General features: G+C 38.8%; 1 protein-coding gene across 1 annotated transcript in view; it reads left to right on the top strand.

The window, feature by feature from the left end:
* Positions 1–2,065: 2,065 nt before the first annotated feature.
* The window catches only part of GABRR3 (gamma-aminobutyric acid type A receptor subunit rho3), a 43,981-nt gene continuing 34,527 nt past the window's right edge, over positions 2,066–11,519 (top strand). Inside the window, exons 1-2 of the mRNA XM_036070319.2 lie at positions 2,066–2,190; positions 8,711–8,823. Of these exons, the coding sequence (XP_035926212.2) occupies positions 2,066–2,190; positions 8,711–8,823 (238 nt within the window). The remainder of the gene's footprint in view (positions 2,191–8,710; positions 8,824–11,519) is intronic.

Here is an 11,519-nt window from a genome sequence, read left to right as displayed (position 1 = left end):
AATAAACCTGTTTCTGCCAGTCAAATAACTGGCAGTTTTATTTCTAAGGTTGATACTTCCTTAGCCGGTAGGAAAATTAAAATGAAAACTACAACAGTCATTGAATTAGGTAATATTTAGAAACCTGATAATACCAAGCTTTTTAAAAATGAGGACTCTCATTCTTTAGGAGTGGGGGTGTAAATTGGTATACTCACTTTTATGAGCAATATAGTAGTATCCAGTAAATTTGGAGGTGTGAAAATGTTCAGCCTCACGGTTTTACTTCTAGGTATGTACCCTAAAGAAACTCGTACACGTGTACACCAGGAAATATTTACAAACATTCACTGCAGAATTGTTTATAATAGATGGTTTATGATAGAAAAATAAATAATGTCCACCAATAAAAGAATAAATAAGATAAATGTTAGTTATCCACACACTGTAATACCATATAGCAATTAAAAATGAATTAACTAGAGGGACGCCTAGGTGGCCCAGTCGTTGAGTCTGCCTTCAGGTCAGGTCATGATCCTGGGGTCCTGGGATCGAGTCCCGCATCGGGGTTCTTGCTCAGCAGGAAGCCTGCTTCTCCCTCTCCTGCTTCCCCTGCTTGTGTTTCCTCTCTCGCTGTGTCTCTCTCTGTCAAATAAATAAATAAAATCTTTAAAAAATAAAAAAGTAAAAATGAATTAACTAGACCTACATCTATCAACATAATAAATCTCTAGGCATAATGTTAAGAGAAAAAGTAGGTTGCAAAAGTGAAAGTATAATAGGACACCATTTTTATAAAGTTTTTGAAACATGCAAAAAGTTTGTGTGTTATTTATGAATGTGTACATGTAATAGTTAACTGTATATGATGATAAACACTAGAGGATAAGGGAAGAGGTAAGAATTTATTACATCATTCTGTATATTTGTAATATTTTATATTAAGCATATATTTTAAAGAGGAAAGACATGGCCAAGAAGCATACAAGAAGGTTTTAATACATTGGCTAAGAGAAGATGTAACCTAAGTAAAAATAAATTAATGTGTTAAAGCAATAACGTAGGATACAAGGTGTCAAGGAGATAAATCAATTCCAGGAAATTTAAGAATTTCCTTCAACTCTATTTCTGAGAAAATGGTATTCTTCTTAAGTCCTGGTAAACAGGTCAGCTGTTGCTATATTGCTCACCTTGTGATATTCCAGTTGGAGAAATTTAATTTCACTGACATGCTCATTCATTAGAATATTGCCTACATAAAGGAAATGTTTCCAGGGAATATTTCTACTCTATGGGTGCAGAGAACTTTTAGGAATGTGTGTGGTCATAATTTAACAGTGACAGTGTACACCTCACCCACTGCTCGAGGCTAATTTATTTTTTATTTATCAGACTGCTTACCATATTATATCTTAACTTGAACCACTTCTGCTTTCAGTGGAATACACCATCATCTTAAAATATGATTATTTGCCCAACAAAAATAATAATTTATTTTTTTGTATGCACTATGGCAATCTGTATGCATTTAGGGAGAGAAAGATTAATTTCTGGTTAAAAAGGAGCCAAGAGAAAAAGAAAAGGCCTTCAAATGTATAATTAAAATTAAATTAATCGTCTTTGTTCTTTTTAAGCATATTATTTTGCTGGATCATTAAATATATTCAAATGATATTGTATTGGATTAAGGGGATTTAATGCCTAACCTCTCTTCTTTGTCTGCCTAGGACTGCAGCTGAGAGTTTATTGAGTAGGGGATCAAGCATCCCACTAAGAACCTTCCCTGGAAAGAGGAACTAAAGGATGGAAACTGAAAATGAAAAAATCTGCTTTGCTTTCCCTAAACGGCTGATGAGTCAGACAGATGTTTGCCTGTAAGTGATGTGAATTTATTTAATCTACTAAAACAAAAGACACCGCATTGAAGGCAATGCCTCTCCCTTTTCCTTGATACCTTTACTTGGCATTCCATTTCCTTTTCCTTTACTTGGCACTCTATTTACTTTTAAAGAGACGCATGAAGATGAAGAAGCCCAGTGATCACAGTACTGGTTGCATCCATCTACATTCCTTTCTTTTGGAAAAGATGATCCTGGCTTCCCTGTTGGTCTTCTTCACCTGCATCTGGATCGCACTGACGCCAGATGCTTCTGCTGCTTTTGAAATTAAGAAGTCCCACCAGCGGCGCTCCTCTTCAATGAAAAGAACCCGGTAAGATAGTCATAGTATAGTATCTGCTGTCATTGTCCTCCCTCACCAACTGCCACAGACCTAGGGGAAACTGAGAAACAAATCTCTAATGGTATCACATATTTGTGGGTGACTGCCTCTAGAGATAGCATTCACCCATCAAAATAAATCACCTCTGGGTAGCATCAGGAAGAGTAGAGTCTTGGGTCTCTCTCTGGCAATTGTATGACTTATTTTTGGAGAAAACAAGGGCTTGGGTAGGGATCTTCTCTCAGGAATGTATTTCTTCAGTGAATAATGCCTTTATTACTGATAATGATACATGTTGAAAGTTTCCCCAAATTTTTTTGAGTAGAAATTGGTCTAAGCAACAACTTCTAATATCAAGGACTTTGAGAGTAGATAGTTCCGTATACCGATAATATAGTAATGAAAAGCATTAAAGCCATTTGTTGCCTTTCAAGGTGAGTTTCCATACCTTTGAAATATCATCCTGAATGTCAATACATCATTGTTATTATCTTATCATGAATAATTGAAAGCATGTGCCCACGTGCTAGCAAAGGCACGCAAGCTTAGGAGAGTGTTCATCCTGCTTTACCTGGGACTCCATGGGTTTTAGCACTAAGTGTTCCAGGCAAACAGGAATGGTCAGTCACCCTACCACGCAAGTGACCTCTTGTCTTGGGGAAAGTCTCTCCTTTTCACCAAACACAAGATTTTCAAAACTACCCAGGAGGGGAAATTGGGGAATGAAGGTGAGTTATGTCACCCAGCCAACATTGGCAATCAAAGAGGTGACAGATGTTTCAGCCAGATTGCCCTCACATCTTGAATATTTATGAGGCACTCCCAATAAGATCAGGAAAATGAACATAAAATTTTAAATAAATCCTTGTGAAGCCTCAGGTTTAGTGACCAGAAACAAAAGAGGTGTGGGGGGGGCGGTGGGAGGAAAAATTTATTAGACTCCTAATTTCTGCTCTGCTCTTAAAAATCAAGGGCCACCTCCCACACTCTTTTTCCATGCCTCTGTTCCCACATCCAGATCTGAGATAATATGAAGTTTTGTCCAGTTTAGCCACTTTCTGAGTCTTCCTCAAGGCAGTTAGGCAAGCAATATTAGGGGAACATGAGGTTACACCATCAGACTGAGGGAAAGGGAGATTGTCATGGAGCTAACCCATCACTATCAATGGCAGAGTTGCTGTAGAAAAATTACTATGTGTGTTTTTTAGGTGTTATTTAAGGGGCAAGAGGAAAACATCAGTTCTTTGTGGTGAGGTGCGAATTTTTTTTCTTATGTTGGAGGTCTTGTTGTTAGACCCTATTTAAATGAAGAAGGAACCTCAGGGTGTCTGCTACATGGGGCCAAGCATGTCTGTTTTCCCTTCTCCATATCCTAAGTGAGGTACCCCTTTCAGCAATAAGCTAGCATGTGAGTCATTGAAATTTCTATTTGTGTCTTTTGTTCTTCAAAGAAAAATCCTCTAGGGCACGAGGGACTGAGTAAACCATCAACCCTGGTTCAAAAGTACCACTTAGAATGAAAGCTAGTCATTTTCCCTGAGTGAACCAGATAATCCAGCCAGCCAATTTCTGAGCTGTCACTCACCAGTCTCTCATGCAGATTTGAAGGCATTTTTGACAAAAACACAGAAATTATTATATTAGGGTAGTTTCTTTTTTTTTTTTTTTTTTTTTAAAGATTTTATTTATTTATTTGACAGAGAGAGAGAGATAGCGAGAGCAGGAACACAAGCAGGGGGAGTGGGAGAGGGAGAAGCAGGCTTCCTGCCGAGCAGGGAGCCCGATGTGGGACTCGATCCCAGGACCCTGGGATCATGACCTGAGCCGAAGGCAGACGCTTAACGACTGAGCCACCCAGGCGCCCTATATTAGGGTAGTTTCTAGAGTAAGGAGCCCAGCATTCTTCAGAACTCAGTATGTGAATAAATACTGTGAGGTTCTTTGCCCCACATCCAGTCTAATTATCAGTAACTAAATAAGTAATGAATTAGTTAATTAATAATCCATTCTTCTATAACACAAGAGAACTAATAGAATGAACATGGAAGAAAGGCATGATCCTTCTTTAAAAACTGTGAAGTTGGGCACCTGGGTGGCTCAGTTGGTTAAGCGACTGCCTTCGGCTCAGGTCATGATCCTGGAGTCCCGGGATCGAGTCCCGCATCAGGCTCCCTGCTCGGCAGGGAGTCTGCTTCTCCCTCTGACCCTCCTCCCTCTCATGCTCTCTGTCTCTCATTCTCTCTCTCTCAAATAAATAAATAAAATCTTTAAAAAAAAAAAAAAACTGAAGTGGATGGATTTACATAACCTGGCGTTCATGTGCATTATTTTGAGCCGGTTTTCATACAATCAGTCCCTTAAATGCTTTGTTATTAGTTATTTTCTTTCAGAATATAATCTTACGCTTTACCCCAAGATTCCTCTTTTTAGGGGCGCCTGGGTGGCTCAGATGGTTAAGCATCTGCCTTCAGCTCAGGGCATGATCTCAGGGTCCTAGGATCGAGCCCCATATCAGGCTCCTGGCTCAGCGAGGAGTTTGCTTCTCCCTCTCCCTCAGCCGCTCTCCCCTGCTCATATTCCCTCTCTCTCTATCTCTCTCTCTCTCTCTGTCACATGGATAAAAAAAAAAAAGATTCCCCTTTTTATCCAAATATTGTTAAAATCGTTTATCTAAAGATACCCTTTGTTTCTTAAAAGCAAAACAGGAGGAGAAGGGGAATTGGCAAATAAAGTAAATTTTGGCAGGTGAAAAATGTCCCTGTTTTGCCTAGGGAAGAGATTTGGCTCCCTGGTGATGCAAAGAAGATTAGGCATATAAACTCATTGAATATTTATTCATTCTTCCAACAGTTGTATTGAGTGCCCTTTATATGCCAAGTGCCGGGGTCAGGGATTAAGGATGTTAGAGGAACAATACACTGTCTCTGGCCTCAAGAATAGTGAGTATGGAGTCTGCCTAAATCAGCTTGCAAGAGCCAAGTGTTCACAATTCCAGGAAATCTATTTGCTAGCTGTTGAAAATAAACATCATTAAAAATTAAACTATACATATAATTTATAAACATACAATTAAATTATTTCTTAAAAAGGTAATACATACTTGAAACTCACCACTCCCTTATTCCTTTACTATATTTTACTATTATCTCATTCTTCAGGCTATTTACGTCTATCCTATCTGTCAGGTAGAAATCCCATCTATTACATTAAATCATGTTAAATTATGTTATGTTATGTCATATTTCGTTATATTTTACAGCACTACACTATGGACTGTGCACATCTCTGTCACGTCAGTACCTTGCAATCAGCCACATGGGAGTATTTACATTGTGGAAATCAGCAAACACCACAAATAGGGCTGTTTTTTTTTTTTTTTTTTTCCTGGAGAACAACTTGCTAAACATTTACCAGCACATCCATGAACCTAACGTAAGAGCCAGGAGGGTCCTAGGGATGGCAAGTCCAAGTGCTCCTGCAAGTGAGACAGAAGGCAGTGCGGAGGTTGTGCCAGTTACAGACGGGGTGCTCCTCAGGACGCTGTAGCTGGTCGGGTCCAGCCTGCTCTTGTTGTAAGAAAACTTGAGCCCGGTGTTGCTAGATTCTTTGATCTTTGTAGAAGATGCAGGAAAGTAAGATTTTCATATGAAATTTTCCAATTTAATATAACATACGGACTATGCAAAAAAAATACGGGCAGACCAGTTCCTAATCTGGTCCAATTTTCTCATTTCATAGGTGAGGAAACTGAGGCCTCATCACTGAGCTCATGATCAGATAGAGACCCAAGTAAGACATAGGAACTGTCATGTCTCAAGTGGGGCCTTCCCTCTGGGTGGCTCTTCCACAGAAATGTTCATCTCTATAGGGTTTTTTTCTTTATAAGAGATGGGCTGTTGACTAAAGTCAGGTATGTCTTCCCAGAACTGGAGAGTTCAGGAGCAGGTCAGTCAAAGCCCCAGAGCTGCTCTATAGAACGCACCATGCCTTCCCTAAGAAAGAGCAAAAGCATCAGGAACCTAGATATAAACATTGGATCCAGAAGTATGAAGGTTGTCTTAGTGATCAAAAATCACATCACCGAATTTTCCTACTTTATTGCGTTCTTGGATTTGCATCTTTGTAGCCCATTTTTGCTTCATTTAGTATTTTTCTAAAGGAAAATAATAAATCTATACAAAGTTTTTTAAATGTTGCTTACACATTATTTGAGACCACTGGGCTTCTGTGTGTACTGGTTCATAATAGAGCTCCAGTGAGAAAAAAAGTCCATGTTAAGCAGCAGACATGCTTCTAGAATGACAAGGAGAATGGAATGATAAGGTAGAGAGCCATGCCTGGACCCTTCTTTGGAAAAGATCCAAGATGGCAAGTCCAACTTGTTCTAGATAATTTATAAAGCATTTATTATACAAATTCAATAATGGAATTTTACATGGAAACAATACAAAGAATCTCAACTATGCTCTCCCTTTTCCAAGTTCTAATCCTTATTCATATAGTTCCATGATTTTTCATGTTTAAAATTATAGTATAGAAACTATTTTGTATTTTCTTAACTTAATCATTTTCTATGTTGTTTCACAGATATTATAATGGTTGGTAATTTTAATCACTCCATATTATTACTTTGAATTAAAGGACCAATTATTATTGAACATTTATTTTCAAATTTGCACTGTGGTGAATCACAGCAGTAAGTATTTTTATGCATGTAATTTTCCCTGTACCAATACAAATTATAATATTACTGGAAATGAATTATAAGTCAAAGCATATGAATTATCTTCATAGCTCTTGAAATTGATTCTAAAAGGGTTTGGCCAGTACTTGTGCTGTCACCTACAAAGTATAAATGTTCCCATTTTGTCATACCTTTTTAACATGGTTGGCTGCTGAGATTTTGTGTTTGGGGCTCACTTAATAGGTATAAAATGGTATTGGTCTTAACTGGTATCTCGCTATTAACTCTCTAGATTAAATGTTTTTTATTTTTATTTTTTAAAGGTTTATTTATTTAATAGAGAGAGAGTGGGTGCGCTCACATGCACAGGGGAGGGGCATGAAGAGAGGGAGCGAGAGAATCCAAGCAGACTACCCCATGAGACCAGAGTACAATAGTCTATTCATGTCAGCCTACTTGTTTTCAACTAGTTTCATCCTAGTAAACTAATCAAATATATAGACCCTTGGGAAAGCAGTTTTGTGAAGTAACCTGCTGAGTGTTAGTGACTCAATTAAAATGAGTTTCTGTCATTCCATTTATTTAACCCCAATGCATCAGAATGACTTAGATGTATTTACTTTTCCTCATCTGGTTCTAGTACTTTTTAATTCTTTGCCTAATATGTCCTCCTCAAAGACTCCCTTAATCTCCCTGAAACCACTCAAAATCCAGTCTTTTCTTCCCCACTTTCTTAGTCACAAAATTATAGTAGAGTTTCTGATACCAAAAAGAGGGGGAGCAAAGACAAAGATTGAGAGTGCTCATGTAAGACTCTCCTATGAACTGAGATTTCTTTGCTCTATTCCATCAGGACTCAGTCTTTTAGAAGATCCTCTCCTCAGACAGAAGTTATCCAAAAGCTTTCTTTCAGTAGCTACTAAAAATGAAGTTACTTTTTCTAGAAGAGGGGAAGAGGGCAGAAGACACAAAGTGGTTTAAAATGATATATATATTGAATTAGACCAGAAAGCTCTGAACTAAACCTGATGCTCCATCATATATCAACCCCCTTATTAGGCATATTTGCTTCTCTTTGCCCACAAAGTGTAACAAACATTGTTTGAGAAATAGTAGGTGTAAGTCTTGGTAATAGTTATCACTTTTCGCTTTGGGTTAGAATCTTCTCCTTCCTGGAAGAAACAAAGGAAACCTATTTCCATGCTCCCCCTCTTTTTGGATTCATCTGCATTCCCATTGCCATCCCTCAGGTTCTAGAACTTACTACAGACATTCTGCTCTAATCGCAACTTGCACCCATACTTCCTGCTCATTTTGTCTTTGTACAACACTATTTTCATCAGTTTACCATTTTGCAGTGTTTTTTTGTTTTTGTTTTTGTTTTACTGTCTTAGTGCAGAAGTAGTTTTCCTTCGGTGACCCCAAGAATCACTTAAGTAACATGTTTAATGCAGATTCCTAGGCTCTGTTTCCTCAGGTTCTGGTTGAGGTGATCTGGGGGTGGAGTGCGTGGATCCTAAGGTGGTAGTGACAAGGTTTTCCTGGTCTAAAAACCATATTCTGAGAAATCGCCTGCCAGAGTATCATATCCAGATTTGGTTTATCATCCAAGTTGCTCCAAATTTTGGGTTACCTTACCTGCCCACACTTATATAATAAAGAGTAAATGTTGGCAGATCTTTAGCTATGTGTAGTATAAACTGAGAAAATGAGCTTTTATGTATATATTTCAAAGGATACCAAGTTGAACACAGAAGGCTAACCTAAATCAAAATACCCAAAAGCATGCATATCTCAAAATTATTTTTCCCCACTTTGGAGGGATAGCAAACAAGAAGCCAGAAGGAGGGAAGATGACAGTACCAAAGCATGGCTCCTGCAATACGAGCAACTTCTCCAAATAGAGGACCATGACTTTGCAATGAGACCTGGATTTGGAGGTGAGTATTATCTTTACAAAACTCTTACGTCACAATCTCTTGCACTGTCAAAATGAAGTTGAAAATCTGAAGCAATTAAGACCAAAACACAAGTGAAGACCATCAATTAAAAAAAAAAAAAACTTTTACAATGATATTCTCTTGAATGAGAACAATTGATAAATTTTAAATTGATCAAAAAAGATAAATATCTTTAGTAAATATCCACATTATTTACTAATTACGAATAGTGTGTGCTCAATAAATAGTGAGTGTATATCATGCCTATATGGCAACTACTTATTCTTTCAACTAAAACCTGTAAATTGGATTCTGTGATGATATTCATAAAATCTTATTGAATAAGTTTATAAGCTGGAGTGCCTGGCTTTGGTGAAAGGACTAACACACCAAATGCCATGGCTCTCCCTATGAAACATCTCTGTTCAGGTTTCTCGTTTTATTACTTCAGGCACCTTCTGGAATGCTGGAGTGCCAGGCACTCGGCTGAGCCTGTTAATGCACTAGCTTATTCCACCCTCCCAGTGCCTCGTAAGTAGGCACTATCATGATCCCTAATATTCCAGTGTGGAAACTGGGGTGTAGAGAGGTTAGGAGATTTGCTCAAAGCCAGGAAAAAAGCAATATGCGGTGGAACCGAGATGCAAGGGCAGGTAAGCAGGACCGCAGGAGGCCATGTAAGGACATACTTGGACCAAAGTCTTTCCTGCCCTCAGATTGTTTAACGTGCGTCCAGTTGCATCCCTGAGGGAACCAAGTTTTCCAGAGACGCACAGGATGTGGTGGAATGAAGCAGTTAATCTGAACTCTCCGCCTTACTGCTAAATCCATCCTGAGGCTTCTGTCATTGACCTAAGTCTCCACTCCCACCATTCCTGAGCTAACAACTTTCCAGACTACTAGAGGTGTGGCTATAGCAGAAGCGAATGTGAAGCTGAGAAGGCAGGAGCCCGCAGCTGTAGAACAGGTGCAGCGTTTTCATAAACAACTCATACTTTAAGTTTTCGGAGCGGGCTGGGGGAAACTTGACACTGGCTCTATTGTGGTTATGACCAAGGGAAGCACAACAGGCAGGTAGGTACCTCAGAGGACTCACTTGTTAGCAGGTAAAATAAAACAGCAGGTCAGGTAGTTGGGATGTTGAGGGGTGTTTGTTGTTTTTTAACTTCGTGGAATCCATTGGGCTGCAATTCTAAGGGTCTGGCTTTGATTTTATTAGATTCGTGACTAAAACATTAACAAGCATCAAAGTCACCTGGGGGATTCTTAACAACAGATTGCTGAGACCCACCCCCACACCCAGGTTTCAAATCCCTAGATATGGGTGGGGCCAAAAATTTGCGTTTCTTTCTCTTTTTTTTTAAATTTTTTAAATTAACATATAATGTATTGTTGTTTCAGGAGAACAATTTGCGTTTCTAATCAATTCCTGGGTGATGCTGATACAGCTAGTCTGAGAATCACATCTGATAATTGCTGAATTAGATTATCAGCATCAGATTAAATCTCGGGGAGTTTCATTTTTTGTTTTTCCAGAGCATTTCTCACACTTACTGAAGTTAATTTAAGATTTTTAGAAGCCTCGAAATTAATCAGGTTTAAAGATGTGTTCGTGTTTTACTTCCGGGACTACTTTGTCTTGTTTTCTTCACATCACTGCTCCTCAGATGTGTCTTCCTTACTGGAATTCTCCCAAAGATGCCTGAACCCTAAACTATTCCCAACAGACCGTTTCTTTCCCCTCCAACCAGAGTTTGCCCACAGTTTGGATAATATACTCTACAGCTATCACGCAATTATTCTGTACGTTGGTCTCTATGATTCTGCAAAAAGTTTCCAAAGTCTCCCCTACCAACGTTTAGTTGGAGAAAATGTTACGTAGACTTGCCCTGCCATGGGCCTTTTTAGGCACTAGAGGGAGCCAGTCGCACAGGAATGGCTTGGACCTGGCCTTTCCCGAACAGCAATTAGAAGCTCAAAATGATGTATGCACTTCATCACCAATACAAAAAGCTGCCCTAATTCCTGTCAGTTTAGGTTCTTCAATTAAATGAATTCCTATCTTGGAGGAAAGGGTTTCTATGGGTCTATTTTAGACCACTGAAAGCCAGAAAGACTGAGAAAAATGGCTGTCCTTGAATTTGGACACAAGCACTCTCTCTAGAAAGGCTTTATCACTCAAAGTGATTCAAGGACGGGCAACAGAATCACCTGGGAGTCAGTTAAAAATGCAGACGCTCAGGCCCCACGCTCAGGCTTTCTGAATCAAAATCTGCATTTTAATAAGATCTCCAGGTGATTTGAATACACTTTACAATTTGAGAAACACTGCTGCAGATGACTGAGGGAGGACCCTCTGCTCTTACCTTAAAACACTTAAATCTTCATTCTCCCTCCCCTTTATCATCCTGGTCCCCCAGAAAAACAGAAAATTGACCTTAAATTTCCACTTCCTTTGATCTGTTGGAGATACATGTTAAGATTTTATTTTGAGTGGGAATGCTTTTTTAAAAAGCAATTATTTTTCCTGAGGCTATATTGTGGGGTTATTAAAAATGCAATTGAAATGGGCTACTTAGTGGCAGGTGGCAAATCATCCCACGATGAAGAAATTTTTCTGACAATCATAGACCAGGGCTAAATGGTGTCCAAATGTCTTATGTGTTCAGTCAGCTCAGGCAGAAAAATCCATAAAT

This window comes from Halichoerus grypus, chromosome 1, assembly GCF_964656455.1.
Source record: "Halichoerus grypus chromosome 1, mHalGry1.hap1.1, whole genome shotgun sequence".
NCBI lineage: Eukaryota > Metazoa > Chordata > Mammalia > Carnivora > Phocidae > Halichoerus > Halichoerus grypus.
This window is presented reverse-complemented; position numbering and strand designations above follow the sequence as displayed.